This window comes from Xenopus tropicalis, chromosome 1, assembly GCF_000004195.4.
Source record: "Xenopus tropicalis strain Nigerian chromosome 1, UCB_Xtro_10.0, whole genome shotgun sequence".
Classification (NCBI taxonomy): domain Eukaryota; kingdom Metazoa; phylum Chordata; class Amphibia; order Anura; family Pipidae; genus Xenopus; species Xenopus tropicalis.
The window spans coordinates 111,498,362-111,526,183 of NC_030677.2; the positions used below are offsets into that span (position 1 = coordinate 111,498,362).

General features: G+C 37.4%; 1 protein-coding gene across 2 annotated transcripts; it reads left to right on the forward strand.

The window, feature by feature from the left end:
- Window positions 1-26,303, forward strand: ccdc124 (coiled-coil domain containing 124). 2 transcript variants are annotated; one of them, XM_012962398.3, is made up of 5 exons: window positions 1-140; window positions 701-866; window positions 22,102-22,273; window positions 22,356-22,476; window positions 25,393-26,303. In XM_012962398.3, the coding sequence occupies exons 2-5, from the start codon at window positions 708-710 to the stop codon at window positions 25,592-25,594; spliced, it is 654 nt and encodes a 217-aa protein (XP_012817852.1). In that variant the 5' UTR covers window positions 1-140; window positions 701-707; the 3' UTR covers window positions 25,595-26,303.
- Window positions 26,304-27,822: the final 1,519 nt, after the last annotated feature.

A 27,822-nucleotide genomic window follows, 5' to 3' on the forward strand; every position in this document is an offset into this window, starting at 1 on the left:
CTCCTGCAAGGCGGCTACGTGATGCGTCACCGCGCTTACGTTTGGCCGTGAGGCCAGTCTCGCGTGAAGAGACTTGTGGCGCTGGGCTTTTCTGTAAGACAGGAGGCTGGGAACTTGAAATTGACAGCTTTGCGGGAGGTGTAAGTAGTTATAGGGGGCTGTGGGCAGTGTTAGGAAAGGCTGGACTCTTGACCATTATGTACTTAATTGAATTACCGGACGCATAATGTCAGTGAGCTACAGAGTTCGGAAGGGAGGGCGGGAGCTAGGGTGCCTGCATGTTCTTTACCCTACACAGCTTTGTAGAACTTAAAACGTCTGTGACAAAAAATGCTTTGCACAAAGCTGTGTAGGGTAAAGAACATGCAGGTACTCTCCCTACCGAAATCTGCAGCTCACAGACAACAGGGACCAGGTATTCCAAGTAAGTGCAGTACAGCCTGCAGCCCTTAAAACCTAAAGGGCCAGGATCACTGTCTGCTCTGATGGTGGCCTTGATAGTATACAAAATATATTCAAATCTTTATACATAGCTAATATAGCATTTGCAATAAAGGTCAGTATTGGGAACCAGGTAGGTTTTATTTAATAGCATCATTAAAAAGTGTGCGTTTTACATGGTCAGTAATGTTTATCTGGGAATAACGAATGACTAATATTGGGATCTGTTTCCCTATATCTTTCATACTCTTGATTCTAGCAAAGAGATGCCCAAAAAGTTCCAGGGTGAAAACACCAAGTCAGCTGTTGCCCGCGCCCGCAAAGCTGAGGCGAAAGCAGTGGCAGATGCCAAACGTCAGAAAGAAATAGAGGATGCTTACTGGCAGGATGATGACAAGCATGTCATGCGCAAGGGGCAGAGGAAGGTAGGAGAATGCTGGTGCTGAACTGCTTTTTTTATCTTGATGTAGTGATGGTTTTGGTTGCTAAACTTAATCTTTAAGTGTATACACTAATTTGTAAAGCTAATATTTGCAGGGTTAGCAAACCACGTAGAACTTTACAAACAGTCACATTCCACATGGCCACAGTATATACACCATGTATACTAACATTTTCTTATAATTTTTCACGCAGAATATATGCTGAAAAACCTCTGCCAGTATTGACAAGTGTACTTATATTGTCAATATTTTAAGAGATATTTATTTCTAATGCATGAATTACGGTTTTATCTGCTATGTTTTTTTTCTGTTTTATGCTGTGTCACATGTATTGTATTAGTTAAAATACCTACATACATTGATGTATGGGTATATGCCAAGCATTGTTTTGGTAGTGACATTAGAATTAGTTATTTCCTGCACAGACTGGTCAGCTCTGGGGTGCCAGCGCACACATCTGCACATGCGGGAAATAGGATGAGTAGTTTGGGAAAATAATTTAAAGTAAGCAAATGATTTAAAGTGATACTTCATTATACTTTAACCATAACACTAATCTATACGCACTTTAAACATGTTGTCAGACTACCATACATTTTACTCCAGTATCCCTGTAGGGTTGAGTTAATTTTAAATGAGGTTACTATACTGGTTTTCTGGATGGATAGTTTCAATAGATGCATTGGATAATATATCTGAAAGTAACATTTTCATCATGTATGCTTTTCAAAAATTTCACAACTAAAGCTTGTTACAAGTTCAAAAATCATTATGTAGATGTCAGCCCTCTTTAAGATGTATGTACAAGCTTCATAACATTAATTGTGTTGGTAAAGCTCCTTGTAACTTTTATTTTCTTAACAAAACCAGAGTGGCTTTGCCATCAGCATAATGAACTGTGATATTTCTTGATTACAGAGAGCATCCTGGTTTTGAAAACCTAGACTGAGTCAAGGGTGTTCAGGTTAGGTGAGCAATGCCTTTCTATAATTTTTATCACTGTATATTGATAGTACACTAGCATGGTAATGTTGCAAATAATCTGAAAAGGGTTATAGCTGCAATACATTGCTGTGAAAAAGGATCCACCCACTTAAAATACCCAAAGAAATGTGCACAAAGGCATCAATGTATCCAGCTTGACATTACATGACACAAAATTAAATTACAAAGCGTTACATGTACTTGTACTACAAGATAACAGAAAATGTTTTACACATGTTGCAATGTACAGTATATATATAAAGTTCAAGGCAGCATGTTACAATGTAACAAACAAGCTAGAAAAAAAAGTAGCAGTTTCGGTGATATCACAGCAAGAGGCTGCTAGAATCTTGTTAGCCTTGAACGCAGATGAAGTAGGTACAGAAAAGCAAAACAGCATGGAAGTAGTAAATTCAACTTATTAGGAGGCTGGAGTGCTGCTCATAGTAATTAGGCTTCCAGCATGGGAGGGAAACCACCCAGAATATGTACAAGCTAAGTGCAGGTGGGCTGATGTCAATTAGAAAGAGAAGGAAAGGCTAAAGTGTTAATCTCAAGCTGCAGGCATACCTTCAGTTCTCTCAAAAGTGCCCTTAAGTCTCCCCATATTTTGCCTGTTGAGATCAGAAGCCTCATAGGAAAAAAAAAACAATGAGCTCTGTAAACAAAATTACCAAAATGCTACGCTGCTGCACCAAAACCAAGACCCCTCTACATGCGCAGTTTGTAGGACTATGAGGAAGCTTCCTGCTGTATAGCTCAGATCACACATTCCTAAGCAGCTTCAGATTTCTAATGGGGGCGCCCCGAGGCTTTCTTCAATTTAAAAATTGGGCTCAGAGGGGGTGGGATGCCGCCCCTAAGTTTGTGCCACCCTAGGTGCAGCCTTTGTGGCCTTGCCACAAATCCGGGCCTGTTCCTAAGGGGGGGAGGGAGTTTTTAGCATTCTTATGGGAGGGGGGAGCAGGAGAGAGGAGACTCTGGCACAGGAAAAAAGCAGACAAGAAATACTGTGTTTCTTTTGATAGAGAATTCAGTGCAGCTTAGTATGGCTATTTAATCATTAAGTGCATATCACAGTGCAGTGACTGGGGGGGCAAGTTGTCAGGTACCACTCCAGTGATTGTAGTTGCTTATTTTTAGACCTTGGCCTGGTTCTTCCAGCACTGTGCTACCATAGACTTCAGGTGTTCCAGAATCCTTTCACAGTTCCAGTTTCCAATTTCACAGTATAGAAGTTGGAGAAGAATTCTGTACTGCAGATACAATCACCCAGGAAGAGGATTCCAAGGCACCTGAAAAGCATTGTACCCCCCCCCCCCCCCCCAGTGATTCTACCCTTCCATGTTCTTTGCAGGAACTCATTATGAAAACCAGATGGGACTGTGTGAGTCTGAATGGAAGACCCAAAGCCCTGCTTTGCTGTTTTGTTGTGCCAGGGCTGAGTTGCCTGCTTGTTTTTTCACTGCTTTTTTAATGATATTCTGCACAAGTTTTACTCATAGGCCCACAGTACCGTCTAGATACTATGTGTGTACCTTTAACCCTGCACTGTGGGTGTTTATTAGAATTGTGTTCATATATAGCTGGCAATAGGGTTGGCACTCAAGTGTAAAGATCAGCGTTGCCTGGGTGCAGGTTAAATAATCTACATCAGGGGTCCCCAACCTTTCTTACTCGTGAGCCACAGTCAAATGTAAAAAGACTTGGAGAGCAACACAAGCGTCATAAAAGTTCATGGAGGTGCCAAATAAGGGCTAAGATTGGCTATTAGGTAACCTCTATGCACACTATCCGCTTACAGGAGGCTTTATTTGGTAGTAAATCTTGTTTTTATTCAACCAAAACTTGCCACCAAGTCAGGAATTCAAAAATAACTACCTGTTTGGGGGCACTGAGAGCAACATCCAAGGGGGTTGGTGAGCAATATGTAGCTCACTAGCCACTGGTTGGGAATCACTGATCTACATGATTTGAACAGCTTGGGACCATTGCGTTGGCCCATATGCAGTATGGATATTGAAGCGGAAATCCACTCCATATGCCTGCACCCGGATGGATGCAATGACTCTGGGTGCAGGCACAGGGAAAGGCTATTGCCAGCGTAGGGAGTGATTCTCGGCCTGCTGTTATAAACAGGCTGAAAATAAGCCCCATGTGGTATTAGCTTAATTCTCAAAACAAATGTTTCCGCTAGCAATCAAGAATTTGTCAAACCCTGCTCTTCTCCAAGCTAAAGTCTGTTATCTTTTTAGAGAACGAGCAGTTTATTATACGGAGGCTTCTCAGTCAACTGTTGGTTTGTGTGACTTTTTCCTGGGATCTGAAAGCAGTATGTGGCTTTAGTAGGACAGGCAAAAAGTATGTTAAGCACAAGCCCTTTTCTTAAAACCACTGTTGAAAGGGGGGTATAATGTCCATTTAAGGAACCATATGATTACTTTGTAGAAATATAGGGTCATATAATAAACTCTTAACTGCTGTATTCACCAGTAGATCCAACGAAAACAAGAGAACCCAATTAGATTAGAAGAAAGGAAGTTCCTTTTAAGATGCAGAAAGGGTTCTTAACAGTGAGCACTGTGAAGTTGTGGAACCCTCAACGTCCTGAGGCTGTTATACTGGCAGTTTAATAATATCATTTCAAAAAAGGGTGTGTTAGAAGGTTTAAAAAAAAATACCAGTTTTCCATCCATTTACTTTAAAATCACACACCTGCCATCTGGCCAGTGAGATTGCCTCATTTCATAGTATTGTAGAATGACTCAGCAGTGCTTTGTGGCAAAGGAAAAAAGATGTATCTACAGGTGTTCAAAGGTACTACTTTTTATTCTGCGGCAGTACTTGTTCAGATACCTACCAAACTAATTACATTGCATATTTTAATAGCATTTAGTTACAGTTGGAGCTGAAACGTCAGACTGAATAAAACCTCACTTCTATTTTGCATCTATATATAAACATCTCAGTTCATTATTATTATATTATATATGCAATGATTTTAGTGATCCTTTCAGAAAGTGGATGGAGGTTTAAGTTATCACTTCAAGTTTTTCTGATGAATTGAGATGTTTAAAATACAGCATGTTTTGTTGTTGCAATGCTCATGCTCTCCACTAAAGGGCATTGTCTCTATGCAAATCTGCAGTCTACATACAGTACAGGAACAACTATAGCTATAATTTTTCTGGCATATGGTGTGTTTTTTCCCCCCCAAACAATGTGATTTTCCAGTGGGTACCTCTTTAAGGGTTGATCATGTATTGACTATGCTAGGCAGATCTTCAAATCTTTTCTGTCAAGTACACATTGCTGTGTCATCATATGGCCTAAAGGTGAAAACATACACACACACACACACACATATATATATATATATATATATATATATATATATATATATGCCATGTGTGGATTAATCTTATGAAGGTTACAATTTTATAACTATATATATATAAATATATATATATATATATATATATATATATATATATATGGTTTTTTTAACATTGGAAGCATAAGCTTAGTATGGCTATATATATATATATATATATATATATATATATATATATATATATATATATATATATATATATATATATATATATATATATATATATATATATATATATATATATATATATATATTGGGGCTTGGTTTATTGCTGAAGGACTATTATTGCTTCCGTATTATTTAGTTGCCATTATGGATCCCGAATTACACAATACACAATAGTATTTATTACAAAATAGGTGTTTTTTTTTTTTTTTTTATAAAGAGGCAAAATACACAGCATCTGACTGAATACACTGGGATTTGTTGGGATTAACTGGGTACAATGTGTACTAGTTAAATTGCTCCATTAATGGTTGTACTGGTAAAATTACTTTTAGATCAATAGATTGGCTTTCTCAAGGATAAGATACGAAGGCTACATTATAGTGATGGTGTTTTTTCGTGATTAGTGACTCTAAGGAGTAATGTAAATTCCACCCCAGTATTATGGGAAAGTTGCCTCATGGTTAATTTTATATTGGCTTTGTCAATAGCATATCCCTGCTACGTAAACCTCAAATAGCCATGCTTGACTTAGTTGATTAAATGTAGCTTTGTGTAGTGGATAGAGATTAAGTGAAACAATTGGATATTAATATTAATGTATGGTTGGTTTTAAGACTTCTACAAATAAGTGTTACATTAAGGAGAATTAAGTTGAGCCTCATGTCAGTAAAATTTTTAATGTTTTCACTATTTTATATTGGGGATTTTTCGTGTTTAGTGACACTAAGGAATTATGTAAATTCCACCCCAGTATGATGGGAATGTTGCCCCCTGGTTAATTTTATGGTGGCTATTATTTAAGATGATTTTGATACCATATTTTAATTGTGAAATGTATTAATTGCTATGTTGCACTGATTGGTTCACTGATCAGCATGTTTTATTTAAATTATCAAAGTTAATTTGATTGGTAAGAAAGACTGTAGAAGAGCTCAGGGGCGGGCCAAGCTGACCGGGCGCCCTAGGCAACCCGGTCAGACACTCCGCCCCCCCCCCCGAGCGGCACATGCGCACCAAAGCACAAGAGAGGGGGGGGGGGGGAGAGGTGCACGATCCGAACGGTCATTGCCTCCACCGCTAATGACAAGCGGCGGGGGCAATGTCAGAGGAAGAGGACTAGGGGTAGGCAGGAGAGGCTGCCTGGCGCCCCCCAATCGTTGTACCCTAGGCAGCTGCCTCTTCTGCCTACCCCTAGTTCCGGCCCTGGAAGAGCTGTATATGCTGTGGTTTGGAACACTCATTTGGCCAATCTGAGTGGAGTTTGCAATGCTGCAACTTCAGCATTTCGTTATATTTTCTGAACACCACGAAGAACTTCTTTTTTAATTAGTGTTAAACTTATGTTTTTATTGAACACATGGATATAAGGGATCATACTATAATACTAAGTATTTTTGACTTAAAAAAGGGACAAGATTTGTGGTCCTTTGTGTCACAATAAAAATGTGAATGTTAACTGAATTCTATCTACAATTAATTTTGAAGGACAGATGGGGAATAGTATTTCTGTTAATTTGTTAATTATTGGTACCTTCTATGTTCTGTCACATACCAGTAGGGTTTGACCTCAGCACACAATCTGTTAGGTCTAGTACTTGACTTAGGCAGAGTTAATACCTCTGATTTGACATTGGATATAAATAATATTACCTATAAATATATTTGCTAAAATGTAAAAATTACAAAAAAAATTATCAATGAAATAAAATAATCTTGACTGTTGCAACACAATACATGGTGTTCTATAGTCTATATCAAATACATTAATGTGCTTCCTCAGCCTAACTTTTTCTGAAGCTAAAGCCACACAGGGCTGATTGGCTGATTCTAAGCCTGCAAATAACCACAAGATGAAAATCAGCCTGTCCCTGTGCCTGCACCAAAGCCATTGGGTCGGCCTGGGTGCATGCACAGGAACAGGCACAGGGAGTGGAAATCTGAAAGTATGCATTTCACAAAAAAATCTGCTTCATCTGGCCAACCTAATGGCTCTGGGTGCAGGCACAGAGAAAGGTTGATGCCAGCGTAGGGGCTGATTCTCATTTTGCCTTTATTCACAGGCTTAGAATTAACCCCATGTGGCATTAGCCTATTACAAAACACTTAATCATTGTCAGCAGTGCTTTGCAAATTGCTGACTTATGATGGAAGCGGCCAGTGAGTTAGTGATTCACAGCACAATTGGGTTTGGTGCAATTAGTCTTCACTGTTTGTTTCTTGTGTTTTTTTTTTTTCATTTTTTGGTTTACAGCTCTCAAGCTTAGAATTCAGACTGCTGTCTAGTTGCTAAGTTATATAGCAGGTTTAAAGTTTAGATTTGTCACAAACTGAGAAAGCTGCTGGGAGAACTTCAATTTACTACATATGCGCTTAAATGATGTATACAAAGTTTTCTTCTTGGGTTTATGTTTTACATACAGTTTCATGGTGGATCCGTGCTGAATTTAGGGAGAGAGAGTAGAGCATTTAATAATTTTTTAGTAGCTTAATGCACAGAAGTTCTTGATGTCTTTTAAATATTGATAATGGGTGATTGCAGAGGACCTCTTGTCTTTGTATGAATTTTGTTTTCACTGCCTTATTGCACCTAAAGTTTAAAAGTTAGTGGTGAGCCCTCCCCCTAAAATTTAGTGGTGCGCACAACTCCCCCCCTCCTTTTTTTAAATTGTTTTTGCTATAGTTTATACAGTAGAAGTGGCCAGCTTCATGCTGTAGCTCGCATCATTCCCACCTACAGTCAGATGATACCAGTAGTGGCCATTAAAGGGCAACCATTTTGTTTTAACCTTGAAAGCAAGCAAGTTGCAGGTAAAACATAGTCCCTGTGAAAAATCTAAAATGAAGTAGTAGGATTCTTAATGAATTAGACTAAAGTGAGTGTAGGACTGGCCAGACCAGGGATGACTTTGACGTAGTTGGCCAGCTTGAATATATTGCAATATATGGACAAACAATCTCTGTTTTGCTTAAAGGTGAGGGCATTTTTGGTAGCTTAATGCACAAAATGTCTTAGTGTCCTTAGCATATTGATAATGGCCGAGTGGCAAGGATATCTTGTCTTTTTCTGTATGAATTTTTGTTGTCACAGCCTCATTGCACCCCCATCTAAAGCCTTAAAAAGACTATGGTTAGACATATTTGGCTATTTGTTTTGGGCTCTTTAGGGCCCTGACACACGGGGAGATTAGTCGTGCCGTGCAATGCCATCCCACCAGCTAGAATGTAAATCGCCGGTGGGATGGCAAACACGGTGCCGCGATTTGCCAAAGTCACTTTGAGAGGAAACTTCGACTTCAACAAATTGCGGCGCCACGTACGACATCCCACTGTCAATTTACATTTTAGCCGGTGGGATGGCATTGTGGGGCGCGACTAATCTCCCTGTGTGTCACAGCCCTAAAGAGCCCAAAATGCACACAGCAGCTCTTTATCTTTTGTCAGTGCCAAACTTCTGCACATGCTCAGTCTGCTCTTGGCAGATGTCAGTGATCTGAGGTTAGGGATCGACTCACAATATTCTTCTTTCTTTTGCCGGCTCTAGTAATTGCCTGTTTCCTGGTCTGGCACTTTGAGCTTGCAGTTTCCTATCAAGCATTGCCTTTGGGTCAAGATATTAGGTTTTTCACTGCATTCTTCAGTTTTCACTGATATAAGTTAGTGGAAGGCCACAAAGGTTGGAAACATAGTCAAAACTTAGAGAAACTGAATTCAGCACAATTATTTAAAAGCATTATATTCTTAATTAAACATAAAACCAGATTTATTCTTATTTATATACTATAGAGGGAAAACCCTATATACTGCTCTGACATAGGAGGAAAAAATAACAAAAAAAACACAACTTATTGTGGCCAAAGCAAAGTCAATGGGGATTCATGCACAGACTTGTTATTATATGGAGAACAAGAAGGCTTTAATCACTTTGCTTATATAAAACAGTCCATCTGAAAAGAAATTTTCCCCATTACAAAAGTTTTCCGGGACATAATATACTGATTTGCATATGTACCTTGTGATCTCCCCCATGACCAATGTAAAATGTAGTAACAGCTTTAGTTCTGGGGCTATAAACCATCAGACCAACTATTTCTCACAAAGCTTTTATGAAGCCAGTTACATTGGGGTTTCTGTGCATTACACGTTGGGGGGAGGCTAACCTGTGTAAGTAGGTATATAGGCAGATAACATGATATATACAGGGAAACCTTTTCACAAAAATGATTATCTTTCCCAGACATAGGGATTTGCATATGCAAAGTGACTGACAAGTTCAGCGTTTGTGCTCTCGCTATAATAAATAGGCTGTGTATGAATCCCCAGTCTGTTCAGCAAGTCTTTTCTTTAAAAAAGAAAATACTTGCTGTAAAGCTCCCAGCATAATGTAAACTTTAAAATAAGTGATTTGTAAAATGGTAAGATCCAAAAATGTTTTTGTTTGGTTGGTAAATGGAACAGTTAACTCCTAATCCCATGATTTTTTTTAGGGGATGGAGCATTAGTAACATTTAGAAGTCTGCTGTAAAAAAATGACATCCTGATACCAAGATAATACATGATAGGAAAGTGCAGTTCTAGTTATTGGTTCATTGTTGTTGTGTGTGCAAGTGTTGCTGGATTCAGGATAAAGCTTGGGAAGGGAAGGACATAAATGACATATAGTACATGTAATCGAATACACATAATAGGGTAGCACTAGTTTTTATGTATTTGTATCTATAATACACCTGTGTCTATATGCCCACTGCAGTATTTGGCCACTATCATTTATTGCAATAGAATTGACCAATGAGAATGCTGATTAGATTCCCAGCACTATGTTAGCCATCTTGATATTAATGCAGCTTGTGGCTCTGGAGAGCAGGGAAAAGTCTAATTAAACAATACATAAAACTATAAAACCAACATTACAGGAACCAGTGCAGTTGGCATATTATGGTTCTAATTATTAATCAGCCTTGTTGTTTCAGCTTCTAAAGCATATGTTACCTGACTTGTGCTGTTTGGATAATTTACTACTACCCCTAAGCTTAGCCTCTAAACAGCAGCCCAGAGCACACTGAGCATGTGCATGCCTTTGGTTTTGTAAAAGATGGTCTAACAAGTAACAAGCTAGCAACTCCCTGTGGACAACTTTGAAAGAATAAATCATTTTAATTAGACTTTTCAACCACTGGCCTTTTGCACTAACTTCATAATGTTTATGTGTATGTGCAGTATAGAAAATAGTGTTCCTAATGATATTCTATGTTAGACTTTAGTTCCCCTTTAAAATTTTGTGGTGAGCACAACTTTTTTTTTTTTGCTATAGTTTATACAGGAGCAATGGCCAGCTCCTTGTTGTAGGTCCCATCCTTCCCAGCCAGGTGATCACTGTAGTGGCTAATACAAGGGCAACCATTTGGTAGTTTTAACCTTGAAAGCAAGCAAGTTGCAGGTAAAACCTAGTCCTTGTGTAAAATGTATAACGAAGTAGCAGGTTTCTTAATAAAACAGATAAAACTGAGTGTAGGACTGGCCAGGCCTAGCAAGGCATGACTTTGACATAGTTGGGGAGCTTGAATATATTGCAATATATGGACAAACAATCCCTGTTTTGCTTAAAGGGGATGGTATTTTATTGGTAGCTTAATGCACAAAATATTTTAATGACCTTAGCTCATTGATAATGGGTGCACAGGACATATTGTTTTTGCGTGAAAGAATACAAAACTGTAAAGCTTTTAACTAGGACACAGTTACTTGCTCAAGGGCACCTTCACTAACAGAGACATTGGACCTTTTTGTTAAACTGGTTTTTAAAACTAGATGCAAGAGCTTCTTGGGGGCTAATTGACCAACTTGGCAGCGGCAGCATATTTCCAGGGCTGCACAGCTATTCACATGGGCAGACACACTGTCTCTAAGATGCCTTAGGACTCCACGCCCCTCTCCCAGACACAAACAGCGATTGTATTTGGGACTTCCTGCGGCAACCTCCCTCCTGTTTCTGGAAAGAAATCCTCTCTCTTTTTCTGTTATGTTGAAGATGGTAATTTAGGACACTTGGACAGTGGACATAAATGAGAACGGAGCCTCAGGCTAAAAAGAGGAGACTGCAGATGTTTTGTCCAAACCCATTTGTTAAATCGTGCAAGAGTTTGCATAGACAAATAAGCAAACAAAGAGCTGGAGATTTAGGAAGTCAGTGATTACATAGTTGGTGTGTTTGGGGAAACACATTTATCAAGGTCAGTCTTTCACAGAGCATCTGTAATATACACTGATTAAACTGGTATATGTCTGTTTATATTTTTTCACAAATGAACAAAACACATTACTGAATACATGATATCAAGTACATTTCTAACTGTATTGACCCTCTTCATTAATTTGTCCAAGCTAAGCATGCTGAGGGTATAGGCTGCTTCTCATAGAGCATCTCGACTTCGACTTCAGAAAACAAAGCAATGCATAGGCCTTTCCACCGGCGATCCCCTTTATTGGTGGTGGAAAGGCTTTTCGGGGAGATTAGTCACCTGCCCCATCCCTCCATGGGGCATTAGCCTTAGGCTTTTTGTTTTTGCAGTCGAACAGAAATTCAGACCTTCATTGTATATTTATTTTTTTAAAAAGAAAGCAGCTTTGTCTGACTGACCCATTTCCAATAATCCATATGTACTTCTATATCATGTGCAGCCATGTTTTTCTTTCCTTTAGCAAAATTCTGTCACATAAACTTTTTAACCAATGACCCTCATTATTATTATTATGATTTATGTAGCACCTTCATTCCTTGCGGCACTTTGCAGGGTAAAGGGATACAAATACAAGACCAGATGGTTTACAAATACAAACACAAATTTCAACAGGATAGGTGCACAGTTGCAGTTGCATATTGCATATATACTACAGCACTTGCCATGATTTGGATAGGAAAACTCTTGTGAAGTCTCAGTTAATGTTTTAACTTGGCTTATAGTAAGATTCAGTATGGTAATAAAGTATTGCCACCCACTTAGGAACTCAGCCAATACGTTAGTGTTATTGCAAAGAATAGTACATGTCTAAGCTTACTCCTACTTGAGTATATTTACTCCTGCTGAGTATTTTTAATGGCTCAAAAAAATTGCAAGAAAAAGACTTCCATAGGGGATTAGCCAAATTGTCTTTTTTGTGTTACTGAAAATTTCCTCTAAAGAAAGATCTTATTGGTAATATGCAGAGACTTGTCCCAGCATTTTACTACTATAATCAATCGCAATTATGTTCAATTATTTCACAAAAATGTGTGCTGGGGCACTTTGAGACAGTAATCATGGCTGTGGGCCATACCACAGAAACTTCCCAGTGATTATCATAAAACTGATGGGTGACCTTCCTTTGCAGTTTTTTTATAGTATGAGGTGCTGTAAAAACCCACTGCATCTGCCTGGTACTGGTGATTGTTGCTTGCAAGCACTGTGCCACCTTTTCAGGTGGTTATCTTACTTCTAAGGGGGGTACCACAGGTCTTTCCAGTGAATGTCATTGTAATATTGCCCTTGTCTTATTGTGAGAAAAGCATTAAGATAAATTGTCATTACCCTATGGGCTGCTGTTTATTATTTAGTGAATTAAGATGGGAGTGGTAAGGTAAGCTGACCATACATGCATAGCAGTGCAAATAAGAAACAAATCACCGAAATGATACAAAGCTTCCTTACTCATCCAGAGGTGCAGTCATAAAGAATTCCTGCAACACAAAGCAAGTTTACAAGCAAGTGGCCACACTTATTGTAAAAATGACAGTTTTATAACAAATGGTAGAACAGAAATGAAAAAAAAAAATTATAAAAAGAAATCATTGCAAATTGTTTTTAAATATAACTGACAGAATCAAACCAAAAAAGCTAATTATAAGGGGTATTTCCCCTTTAGCTTCTGCAATTTCACTTAGCTTTTTTGATAGACATGCCCTATAATGCATTTTGGGCCCCTGTGGCTTTATGTCTGATTGTGTTAGTAATGCGACACTCTATGCTCTGTGCCCCTCAGATCTTTTGAGCATTGCTTACAACATTACCCATGTCAGCACTCCCTTTGTTTCCTCTGGAAGCAAAGCATTATTAAACACCTGATCAGACAACTATGGAAGTGGCATAATAAATGCACAGGACACTTAATTAAGTGTGCCTAGCAATCTGACACCAGTATTTAGAGGGAAGCTATACAGCCTACTGGCTTTAGCAAGAATAAGGTGACCTAAGGACAAGCCTGTACATTGTACCTTAGAGTTTGCATTTATTTTATTTTTATTTAAATGAATTTTTACACACTGACATAAGGCTAAGGAACCTCTTTTACCTATTGTCCTATACATTTTAGTGTAAGCTATCATCCACTGACTGTGGTCTCCAGTGGCAATATTGTCATAAAGATTAGTTGCATGCTTAACCAGGTCCCTTGATATATTAGGTGCGTGAATTCTGGTCTATCTGCCTGATAGCAAAGAGGCAGAACAGGCAGTATGAGAGCAACGGAATACTGGGAGTTGTACATTTTTTTCTTACTAGAAACGTTAAGATTCCTGCAATTGGCCTGCATTGCCCTCTATGTCGATTGCTTAAATTTGCTGAAACATGCAGATAATTCTTGTATAAAAATACATACTGTTGCGCTTCAGAATGATCATAATCACCCAGTGTGCTATTGCCCAAACAAAATCCTTATATTATTGCTGCATTAAAATGAATTCTTGAAGCATCTATTGCAACTAAGGAATATCATGTATTTCAGGGGCTACATGACATATACACAAAACATTATAGTAGGGATACACCGAATACACTTTTTGCGATTCTGCCGAACCTCCAAATCCTTTGTAAAGGATTCGGCCGAATACCGAACCGAATCCTAATTAGCATATGCTAATTAGGTTTTGGAAGGGTTAAATGTTGCTGTGTGCTGAAAAATTTTCAACTTCCGTGTTTAGTGACAAAAAGTCACATGATTTTTTTGGTTCGGCCAGGGATCTGTTAGCCAGTGTGTCATGCACGGGCCTGCATTCACAATGTGTTTAGGTACACTTACAATATAGTATAGATTATAAGGTTGCACAAATGGAACCATGTATGTATGTATAACTTTATTTATAAAGCACTACAAGGATACGAAATGCTGTACAATCTTACAATACACACAATTACACACAGGGGAGGACAAGTGTTATAATAGATATAAAAATAAGTATAAATACACAATTATTAAATGCCAAGTGGTGTGAGATACAGTAGGATGCCGATGCAGTCTCCGTTCCGACTAATTTTTTTAAACCTGCCTTATCGATATCTGTCCGATTTCATGCCAGATATTGGTCGGACAGGCCCGTTGTTAGTGCCCATGCATAAGTTTTTTATTGAAAAATAGCACAGCAACCTGTTATAGAAAAATGTGTGGTGCAAGTCCCCAATAGGCTCCGATTCTCCTTCCACAATATATTTCAAAAAAAGTGCAAAAGGTATATTATAAAAGTCACATCATGATCTTACTGTACACAAAGAACTCTTCCTCAAGGCATGTAAACAGCACCCAAGCTATCTATCTTACTATTTGTGGTCTATAAATACAGCTTTTTTATAGCAGTCTGTGTTCAAGGAATTAAAACTGCTACCAAAAATTTTTTGTGACCTTGGCAAAAGAAGAAATGCTCTTTATGTTTTTCTAGAGTCAATCCATGCACATACTGTATCTCACACCATTTGTAAGGGGGCAGTCCTGTCCTGGATTTTAGGAAACTCCTCACATAATGGCCACCGTCAGAGAGACTGATTCCCTGATATTTTTGGACTGATACACACAGTTGGGATCTTGTGCTCTTTATCCATGTACTATTGGAGTCTGATGTCACCTACTGTTCTGCTGAAGTTGGGCCTCTTGCAAAATAAAGGTTGTTGACTATGGTGTCGGCTTTCTCACACATCAGAGAAAGGAACAATGTGCCAAATAAAAATATAACAGGAGATCATCCTGTGAACCATTGAAGATGTGCCTTGATATTCTAGTTCAAGTTCAGGGAAGTCCCTAGAGAGACTCCAATAGATACTTATAGAAAGATGAATATTACCATTTAAATGTTAAAGTGTATGATCCAAGCAAATGTGTTAAATTCTATGTAGATATAGAATTAACTATTTTTTTACATTCTTTCAAATACAGCCACTTTTTCCAGTTGAATGAGAAAATATATTTCATTTATAGGGTTCTAGTCTGTATACAAGTTCTTATTTTCAATATACACATATAAGGGCCATGCCTAAAGTAGTAGCTTCAGGGGGCAACCCAAGGTTTTTTATATAGGATATACATTTTCTCATCTTTAAAAAGAAAAAAAAAAAGCTCTGAACTTTGTAGTAATAGTCCACTGTGGTGAGCTGTGAGCTTTTTTTTTTTTTTTTTTTTAAATAAATAAATAATAAGCTGTTTGGTGCATGCTCATATGCTCATAGCTTGTACTGTGGAGCCTCTATCCAGGTTACAGAAAGGTGGGTAAGGAGCCAGTCCTATACTAGTGATGGATATTAATCTGGCATTGTCTTTATAAAAGCACCATGATTGGATCGTATGCCAAATTAAGCATTGTTGCTTAAAAACTGGTAAAGTAATATTGTATGCTTTTGGTTTTTCAGCTTCTCCACTATACAAATCATTAAACTGCAGGGTTGTATATCTGAGAGCAAAACCTCTTGGAAAAGGTTCAAACCACTTACCTTTTTTTTTTGAGGTGAGCTAGAATCACAACTGGAGAGAGCAGGCAAGGTCATGTGTACCAGAAAATAGGCAAGCAGCAAAGTGACTACTATAACTACTTCAAAACTATTTTTTTTTTCAGAGTACTGTTATTTTTTCTCTGTCTGAGCAACTGTGGAACCAGCTAATGAAGGCTCCCTTATTGATACACCAAATATAATATAACTATTAATGGAAGTGGGTAATAAGCATTAAGACTTGAATATGTTCCAAATCACAATGCTCTGAGTTTGTGCTGGCATGGTTTTATACGTAATAGATCTTTTCAGACTTATTTTATTGCCATCTATAAAGAGAGCAGTAGGAACTTAGAATCTGGGGTAGCAGTGGATGTGATCTACTTATACTTTTTAAAATAATTTGGTACAGAACCACATAGAAGGTTACTGATTAAATTACTGCATATTCGCCTGGAACATAACATTTGTACTGTACGGAAGGATAGTTTACAAAGGGTGGTAATAAATTGAAAATGTTCTAATTGGACCAGTGTTGGTAATGGAGTACCTCAGGGGTCAGTCTTATGCCTTTGCTTTTTAACTTGTTTATTAATAACCCTGAGGTGGACATTGAAACTACTATCTCTATTTTTGCTGATAATACGTACTAAATTTTGTGAAACTTTGTTCCATGCAGGATACCGACAGTTTGCAGAGAGATTTGACTAAACTCGAAAACTGGATAGCAAACATGCAAAGTTATGCACATTGTTAGAAATAACATTAATTTGAGTTACACTCTCTATATGGTAGTGTGTTAGAGTTTACTAATTGTAAAGATGTTTAAGAATAACAAGCTGCGTAATTCCAGACAGTGTCACTCAGTGTATACTAAAGCAAATAAAGTACTGTCTTGCATAAAGATATTAACTCAAGGGATGAAACATAACTTTGCCTTTTTTGGCCTCAACTTGAGTATATTGTGCAGTTTTGGGGAGACTGTCAAGGTTGGGGTTGTTTTCTCTGAAGAAAAGGTACTTGCAAGTGTACATGATTACTCTTTACAATGTACATTAGAGGAAATTTTAGACATAGTAAAGATCACTAAACCAGAGGGACTTTAGACTTAAGAAACAGAACTATTATTTGAAACAACATGGATGGTTTCACAGCGAGGGCAGTGAGGTTCTATCAGTGCCTTTTAAGAGGTATTCATTCTTAAATAGTCTAACTATGTAACTAAATCGAAATAGGGTAACACCAAGCGCACCGGACAAGGGTATTCTCTTAAAAGCTTGTCTTTATTCGTCCATTTAAAAACACAAAGCCTGACGCGTTTCGTGCGCGTGTAACTAAGTCACCACATCTCCATAATGTTGATCAAGTTTTTTCTCTACTGTACATGTACATATTTAGAATCATACTGCTTTTTTAGGTAGAACCACCATTTTATTTGATCTAACATTATTTGTAAGACCCTCTGTTATGGATAGAAAACAGAGGGGTATACTTTTTGGTATTTTAGGTGTTAAAAAAATGGTAAAAAAATAAAAAATCTCACACAGGCAATTGCCATTCTCTATCTCCTATGTTGCATTATTTATATACACCAATCTGTAGGTATTACTGTCAGATGTCATGTAACTGGGCCTGTATTTTACTACTCTGTGCAAAACATGCTATTTGACAGGACGGCTGATATCAAGGATTACTTGTATTTTGACATAGTATATTTAGCTGGTTCAGTGGCTGTAGTGGGCAAGTCCAAACAGTGGCCTTTTAAGTGAGGTTTTTCAGGAGTTCTATAACTCAATTAAAAGGATTTCACTATTTCACTTCATGGGAGGAAGAATCTTGTTTCCCCCCAACAGTCATGGAAATGGTGCTTTTGTTTTGGATGGTAGCAGTCTATCCTTTGACACTATGGGGCCCATTGATTAAACTACAATCTTTTTGTGTTTAAAATTAGGGTTGCAAAAAATTCGGAGTAGCCACAATAATTTCTGATGTTCGAAAATTTAAATGGCGTTTTAAGTGACAGTGTCACTATTTCAATCTTATGGCTGCTATGTTTCTTGTGCTGGATTCTAGCTACCTGGACCAAACCAGAATGTCAATAGGCTTTCAGTATAACAGCCTGTTTATTCAGCTTCTAGTACAACGGCTGTAGCAGTGCAGTGGGTAAAAACTGCCACCTGCAGTTGCCCACATTGTTTAAAGAAAAACGTCATTCTAATTTGTGATATCAACAAAGCTACGTGAAACACTATGTATGCCGACCATTAGGTGGATGAAAACATTTAGCAATTAAACAGCTAAAACTGCATGCCAAATATATCTTAACCAGTGTGATGGGAAAGTCCCACAATAATTTGCATTTCTTTTATAAAACATTTTGTTATGTGTTATTAGCATGTGGATTATTTCCTCGTTTATATGCTAATAGATTAAGTGTATTATAAGCACAGCCCAAGGCTGCATCACACTATAGTTTCATTGAATGTTTCATACATCTGTGCCATTTTATACCTATCCGGACATTAATTCACTGTTGGTCAAGCTTACTGTCAGGTTACATATGTGTCTCCAACCGTATACATCCATTAGGTCACGCTGCATCTTTATCATATACCTAGCTCTTTTCTCCCCTTCTACAGCTTCCATTGACTAGAATGGGAAACCCCTCAAGGTTCCTGTATTGAGCACAAATGTTGTGTTCTATTGTGACTATTGCAAATATGTTTAGCATTGAAATAATTATTTGCTATTTTAGCATAGACCAAAACAAAGCCGTTGAAACTGACAGCTTATTCTTGTCCTAACAAAGTACAAATACATGTGAATATACAGGTGCCAATAAATGGTGTAATCCTACAATATTTTTACCTTCTACAAATCAATGTTATTTTGGAGATTACTCTTGCTTTTCGAGAAGGAAGTAATTTACAGCACATGTTGGTTAAAGTACATGTAAAGTCTATTTCATTGGATGGTACCAAAAGATTAGGCACACCCTAGTGAAATAGATTTTTATGTTTTTTTTCCCCAGGTCAGTGCTCCAAGCTTTGTAAAAAAAAAAAAAACTGTATCAGCGCTGCATGCTCAGTAGAGTAAACTCACTCAGTCTACTGATCTTATTAAAGTATGCTTGAGAGCTTGTGGCACTGGAAAACAGTGCAGGTATTATAAACATTATTATTAAAAAAATCATCATACACCAACACTTTGTAAATTATTTATGAAGGTCCTTTGTGATGTCCCTTCTGTCGGCCCTTCACATCCATATCTGGATGGGAACCTTATGACTAAAGTACCCAAATCTGCTATAGATGCTACAACTACAATGTAGGAAAAAGTATGTTTTAATATACTTTGTGGACTATTGTTTTCATCCATGAATACTCTCTGGTAACTTACATTAAGTGGTACTGGTGTTTGCTGGAATTGTAGCCTGACTTAAGTGCATCAGCACATTTCCTTTACTACAGATAATATGTGACTTATATGTGGTTGTTTGTTTTATTACTTGTGTTGAAGTGCACTTCTCACCACATGTTTAAGCACAAGACAAAAGTTGTAATAGCTCCGCTGGACTTCTCAAAAGTAAAACAACTACACACTGGGCTTTATTCTAATAGCAGCAGAGTACTTTATTTTATAATGTGTGAAATAGGACATTGTAACATATTGTATTTTTTTTTCATTACAATTTAAATTTATTATGAGTCGGAGTTGGTGGACTCCAGGTAACCAAAATAGCTTCTGACTCCACAGCTCTGTTTCATTGTTTCTTCAGCTTGACATTGAGCTGGTATTTTTGGTTGAAGCTTTTGAGAATCATTGCTGAGATTCCATATCCCATGATATCTGGCATTTTGTTTGGAATTCACTTCAAATTCTTTGCTTTGCAGGATTTCATTTTGGTTGTACCTAATCCTTTTAATGTCATAGCATTTTAAAGCTTTTGCCAGCTAAAAGTTACACATTTTTGTTTACTAATCATGTAATTTTTAAAATTGTACTTACATTTTAAAGGGGTTGTTCACCTTTGAGTTAACTTTTAGTATGATGTAGAGATTAATATTTAAAGACAATTTGAAATTGGTCTTCACTTTTTTATTTGTGGTTTTTTTTTTAATTATTTCACTTTTTGTTCAGCAACTCTCCAGTTTGAAATTTTAAGCAGTTATCTGGTCGCTAGGGTTCAAATTACCTTAGCAACCATGGAGTGGTTTGAATGAGAGACTGGTGTATAGGAATAATAAAAAGTAACAATATCAATAAAATTGTAGCCTCACAGAGCAATAGTTTTTTGGCTGCTGGGGTCAGTGACCCCCATTTGAAAGCTGACAAGAGGTAGAAGAGGAAGGTGAACCACTCCTTTAATATTCAGAGTAAGCTTTGGTGGTCTTGGTGCATTTCTGTCACATGCTTTCCTTATGATTTGTGAATACATTTCCATTTCATTGTGTGTTGGGCATGTAAGGCTATTTAGAGCCCTCTGCTTTCTGTTTAACTACTTCCTGTATTTTTGCTAACCTTGCAGACTAAAGAACTTCTGACTTTTACCTGGAATTAGCCTTTTTGGGTTTTTTCTTACCCAGAACACCTGTAAATATTTTTAACAAACACTGCAAGGTGGCCAAATAGAGGAACCACGTGCCTTTAAGAAACACTTGATGTTTTATAAGTAAAGTTGTGTGAGTTCTTTGCACCTATCTGGAGCTTAATATTTTTTATTACAGGACATAGTTCCATATAGAGTGAGTCAAAAACATCCACTGACAATGATATCCTGTATGAACATAACATTTTCAGATGTGGGAGCCAATCCGACTGCTCAATAAATGATGATGAACTTAGTTGTAAATTAATGAAAAAAGAAAGCTTATACTGTTAAGAAGTTGTGTTAATGGTAACACACTTTTTCACTTAATGCTATTTTTTTTGCCCGTCCATCCAACATCGTTGTCCATGTATCTTAACATCCCTCAGACTTTATTACCAACATTAATTAGGAAAAGATGATCAAATTGTGCTTTCTTTGTGGCCCAAAAGTTGCCCTGTCTCGGGATGTCTCTTTCTAACCTTTCAAGTCAAAGGATTGCAGAGCTGGACTTACCTAAATTATCACTTACATTAAGCATTATTAAATTGCTCATGATCTCAGAAACTATACTCATGCAGAAACAGCAGCTTACTTGCCTATATAATCCAGGCATTCTAAGATAACTTGTCCCATGCATTTAGCAAGGGATTTGGTCCTATGCATCACAGTGGATTTTTTAACAAAGCGTATTGCTCTTTGTTTGTCTCTACCGGCAGGAGCAGGGACCAAAGCTGAACACAGGGGGAAAAAGGACCAAGACTTGATTGATTTTTTAATTCTGTTTTGGTCTTCATCCCTGAGGGTAAAGACCCCACAGAAAAAGCTCTATTAAAACTTGCATTGATATGTGGTAGGACACAAGTCCCTTAGGTATGTTTTACCCATCCAGGATGTTGACAGCTGCCAAGTCTCTTTAACACATTAAAATCTAAAACTCTGCAAGTTTTAGTAATTCAATTGAACATTAAAGGGGATATTCATTCATATTTTAACTTTCCTTTCATTAATTGCGCACTCAGATCTATCTTATCTTTAGATCTACACATAAGTAAATGTAACAGTGTGTACGACTAAATGGTAAAATGTCAGTTTTTCCTAGACATAATGTAATTGATGGGCATAGAGAACTACTGTACTAGAAGTGAATAAAGTCTTGCCATTAAAATTACAGAGCATGTCAGTATCCTTAAACACAGGGGAGTAAGACACCTAGACATTCAATCCAGAATCAATTTCAGACAAAACTAATTTCATGGCTTCTAAAAACCCATTTACCTATTTAAAAAAAAAAAATTAAAAATATATATATTTATGGTTAAGTGATCTAATCTATACATTTTCTGTTATTATTTTTCTTAGGAAGACAAGGAAAAAAAGCGCTTAGAGCAATTAGAAAGAAAGAAGGAGAGTCAGCGTTTGCTAGAAGAGGAGGATTCCAAGATGAAGGGGAAGCCAATAAAACCTGCAGCACCCTCCAAGGTAACACGAGCACAGATTGAGGAGACGCTGCACAGAGAGGAAGAAGAGAAAGGTGAGCCTGATGCAATGCTGGTATTGAACTAATACTGTGTTCCTTTAAAAGAAGACAAACTAACACTATTGTTACTTTTAAGCTATCAGCGAGAAACCTAAAACTCACCTGGAAATTCCGCTAGAGGAGAATTTGAACCGCCGTATTTTGGAGGAAGGTGAAGTGGAGGCACGAACAGTAGAAGATGCCATTGCTGCTTTGAGGTTGGTGAACTTTAAATATGTGAAGACTTCTTTTTAAATGCAGCCATATTCTGTGTTTAATTCTAATATATACCACCTTTTCCAGTGACAATAAAAAGGCTAGCTTCTCAAGTAATATATGTTTCTCCTGCCTTTAGATATCCATGTTCCTCCCAGTCTGTTTCCACTCTACTTAGCTTAACAACAGTAGATATTTTTTAAAAGGACAGTAATGTTTCTTTACAGATATTTTTTTATACTGTTTAGAGTTGCACTGCATAAAAATATATTTCATGTATATAGCTCAAAGTTTTGTCACTGTCACCAGAGCTTTTCGGCACTTTTCTGATTTATTCTTGTATGATGTGAGGAGACTGTTAAAAGAGGTATCAAACTATTACCTATTGCACTTTTTATGAGACCATATGTCTAAATAGTGCAAGGGTTCTGACATCCCAAGTCACAGATGAAGCTTTTCTATTTGGGCATTGTTTCCTTGTACAGGTATCCCATTTTCCAGAAGGTTCCAAATTTGAATGGATAATTATAATTTTTAATTTTTGCTCTGTAAAAATAAAATAGCACCTTGTACTTGATGGCAACTAAGCTGCATGGAATCATATTGGTGGCAAAACAATCCTTTTGCATATATTTAATGGTTAAATTATTTTTAGCAGGCTTATGGTATGATGATCCAAATAACAGAAATATCCCTTATCCAGGTCACAAACTTTCCAGATAATATATCCTATACTTGTATTTTTAATTCTTTGATGACGCAAACAGAAAACACTAATGTATATTAATGTTCTTTTTAAAGTTTATTTTTCCTCTGTAGCATCACTACATAAATATATGAGCACTATGTGTCCTTTCTGTGAATCTGGTTTTATTTAAACTTTGAAGCGGTATTGTCAGAACAATTGTATTACATTGGGTTCTGATGTAGGACACTGGCTGCACAATCAGCATGTATAATTCAGTATGTAGAAGCAGCTGCAATACTAGGGGTAATAAAGAGGTTACAGGAATAAAATGCTGCAAGTCTCACAGTTAGGTGGCTTCTGCAAACAAAATATGGGCATGGCTAAAGAGTAGAGAAAATGAGTACCTGCAGTAATCTTTGTTTTTTTTTTTCTTTTTTACACACAGTACGGCTATGAAATATGCACATTTGCATCAGCTTATTAATGTAAACAGGGCTGTTGCCCACATTTATAATGCAGCTTTTTGCTATAGACAAAAAAAATGATGTTTCAATAAGCATCCCCAATAAAATAGGGTATAATACCCATATACTATGCATATAATAATAATAATGAGGATGGTTAAATGCATATGCTGTACTCTTGTATGGTAAGCCCTTGCCATCAGAATCCTTTAATTTATTCATCTCATTCTGCAACTTTTGCTTGTTAGTATATTATACAAGGAAAAATGATGTGCAACCCTCAATTTTAGGTGCAAGTAGTAAAAAAATGTCATTGCCATAGCAAAAAAATACAAAAAAAAATGTAAAGATTGACACAGCACTCACTTTGTTAGATGCTAATCTTAGATATTTTAAGATCCATTCTTGTCCCACCAAGTAACATTTTGGAGTATTCAAACTCTTTTCTCAAGCATATTGGAACAATTAACAAAATCTCAATACAGGCATTTAAAGTGCAATGCAGGGAGTTACCCAAAGGATATGGCATCATTACTAAACTTACAAATTTAACCCCATAGTCTCCCATATACAATCTCAGCTACCAATCCATAGTTCTCTCAAATTGTCCCTTACTCAGCTTAAAGAGAAAAAACAGAATTAAATTAACCAATTAACATTGGTTACAGGACAAAAGGGGAAATATTACCCATGATCTTGAATACATGTATGTTTGTGTCAGTCCTATAGAACCCGAGTGTACCAACTGGTTCCCCAAAGTTTTCCCTTTCCGATAAGGAATCAAAGTGCATCCCTGGGCATGCAAATGCAAGGATTCCCCAATGCTGGCCCCACTGAGCTGAGTAATAAAGGCAATCCGTGGATTCCTTACATATTCCTTATGTTTTTCCTTCCTGTATAAGCAATTTGGGGTGTATTGCAGTTATATATATACATACACATCAGTCCCTGCCCCAGTGGAGCTTAAAGTCTAAGGACCCTATTACATTCACACAAAGAACCAATTTTATCAGGAGCCATTTACTTTGCATATATGTTTTAAGAGTATGATGCCGTAGTATCCAGAGGAAACCCACTCAGACACAGGGAGAACATACAAGCTCTTTGCAGATAGTGCCCAAGCTAGAATCAAACTTAAGACCCCAGCACTGCAGAAGAACAAATTCTTCACACCTGTACTGTCTTTTTTTTCTAACTCTGTGAACACAGCCTGGCCACAGAATTCCTCCTAGCAACTGTGCCACGGTATAATATAATGAGTAATGTACCCCCTATTGTAAAATATAAGTATATTTGGTCATTCCAAGGTAAAAGTCCAAGTTCTTTTATACAGGTCATGTAACTCCGAGGTGACTTCTTACAGATTACTGACAAGTCAACAAAGTGTCTGCACCCTGAATCACAGGTGCATAGTCAAATCTAATAGTATATAACAGAGAGGAACAGCACTCCATATTCAAGTGTATTCAATATATAGCACTGGCACTCCTTATATATTATATAAATATTATATGCACACACACAAAACTAACTGTATACCATGAAATCGCTATACCCCATATTATGCCTGAGCTTAAACGTATATTTACTTTTATGAGCATTTGACATGTTTCATTATGTTACAATCCAAACAGTGTAAAGGGCGACGCATGTATTTTGGTACGTTCATACCCAAGTGCATAGCAGGAGACATCTAAAGGGTACATTATGTGTTGTTTTGGTGGTATTTGTGGCTGGTGTTCATCCCATAATTTGTGTTTCCACAGCATGAGCAAAGAGCTTGACCGCCACCCTGAGCGCAGGATGAAAGCCGCCTTTACAGCCTTTGAGGAAATAAATATGCCCCGAATAAAGCAAGAGAACCCCAATATGCGTCTGTCCCAGTTGAAGCAACTATTGAAGAAGGAATGGATGAAGTCTCCAGAGAATCCAATGAATCAGCAGCATGCCACATACAATGCACAATAACAAATTCTTCCCCCACAACTCATCCACTTAGGTTGCAGAACTCCCGGCAAAGGGAAAATATCTGAACTTACCCCTCTAAGAGGGTAGGAATTTGTGGGAGAATTTATGGTGTCTGTGGTACAGGAAAGAAGCAGAAAGACACTTTTTAGTGTTTGCATTTTGCAGCAGGTAACAAATTTTGATTGTGTGCCAAATGGCTGGTCAAGGAAAATAACTCCAGCTGGACTGAAATGACTGAACAGAACGCTTTTTGGAGAAGGAAGTTGGGTAGTGGCCAGAGTATTAATCCTTTTCATACCAGTACCCTCTAGCATTAAAGGATTAAAAAGGTCATTAAAAGTTTTGTTCCACAGTACCTAAAATGAATTGGTGATTGTGATGTTATTTATTTGGAATGCCGGTGTGACTTATGTTAACAAATACATTTGACAAGTGGATGCCATTTAATTAACCCTGTAGCTATAAGTTGGGCTGTTTACAAAAAGGATAAAGCGCTGCCTTTTTTTTTTTTTTTAATATTTGCAGCGGTAGGACATACAGTAGAAAACTGCAGTGTACAAATACAGTCCCTGTGGCTCCTGTGAATTTTGAAACATTAAGGCATATTTATTGTTTTAATACATATTCCATATTTAAAAGGGACATTAAGGCAAAAATTATGATATTACTATTTCATATGCATGGATAAATAAATCTCATTTGAAATATGTTTTTTTTTTTTTCTCCAAACAGTGTTAATGCTTTTAATTGATGTCTGTCCTTACTATATACGCATGAAAACAGAGAGGCGTGCTCCCATAGTGTAAAATCAAAAGTAAATGTTTTAATACATAAAAGTTGCACTTACAATTGTTGCAATACAATAAGCATCAATCAATGAGGCCCAACGTGTTTCGTCATCAAGTGACTTCCTCAGGGGCATAAATATCCACATTTACTTCTCTCTGTTTTCATGTGTCCTTACTATATAGCTGCTTTCACTACCTTTCATGTTCCTTAGCTCTGCCCCCAAGATAATAAGTCACCGATCAGAATGCTGTAGGTGGGCCAATCTAAAAGATTAAAGGTGGCTGCTGATTTGGGTCCTTTAGGCAGTTTATCTGCCATATATGGGCACCCCCGACAGACCTACCTGACCGATATCTGGCCCAAAATTGGGCAGATCTCGATCGGTCAGGTTTCATTTTCCCTTCGGATCAGATACTGCGTTGGCTCATTGATGCGGTTCTCGGTCTGACAGCGCCTAAGCCCGTCAATTTAATTAGATTGCTTGGCCCAATATCATACACCTTAGGTTGGCATATCAGGAGAAGATCCACTTGTTTCGCAACCTGGATCTTACAGTGTATGGCCACCTTTAGTCAGTGTTGTAACAGGGCTTTTGTACATATACCTGCCAGTGGTGTTTCAGGGGCAACTGCTTATGCCTTTTTCGCACAAGAGCTGGTCTAATGGGGCTGCATCGCTAGTGCAATTGTCAGCCCGTTGGGATACGATTTTCCATTGGCAGCAAAAAGTCCCATGTGTTCTAACAAACCTGTGCTGACTGAAAAAAATCTGACATGTTTGCTGCATTGTTTAACAAGGCGAAGTGGGAAATCAGAAATGTAAATTGTAAACTTATGTAAATAACATTTTCCTTCTTTAGGCAAAATCTTATTTCTGGCTTTACATCCCAGTAAAAATGAAGAATTTTATTTACAAAAAAAAAAAGAATTTTTAATACAATAGTGAATTGAAGATATACAGTACATGTAGAAATATTTAATTTGAAACCAATGTCCTGCTTTCTTTCATTTTGCTGACAAAGTAGCTATTTAGCTACTCCTTTATTTTTTACGGTTATTATTGGCAGAGGTTAAGTGGAAACTTAAGCTCAATAAACTTTTGCCAGCAAAACACACTATCCTTGGTACTCACAAACTGGAGATCTACAAGAATATAGTTCCAATCCTGTAATGCTATTGTGGGTTTATTGGGTACCCTCGCTGGCATGGTTAACAGGCATGTGTCTTAGGCACAAGTAGTGAAGGCTGAGCTACATGCACGGAGTTCATGTATAACTCATGAGACAAGTAGCATAGAGTAGCTCTGTACGCCAAATGGATCAGCTGAAAGATTGATCCTGGCATTAGTTCTCCTGAGATAAAAATATATTATGACTTAGGCCCAAGAAGCCAACCTTGTAAATCTTAATGCATTTTTAAATATAAAATGCTTCCAAGAAA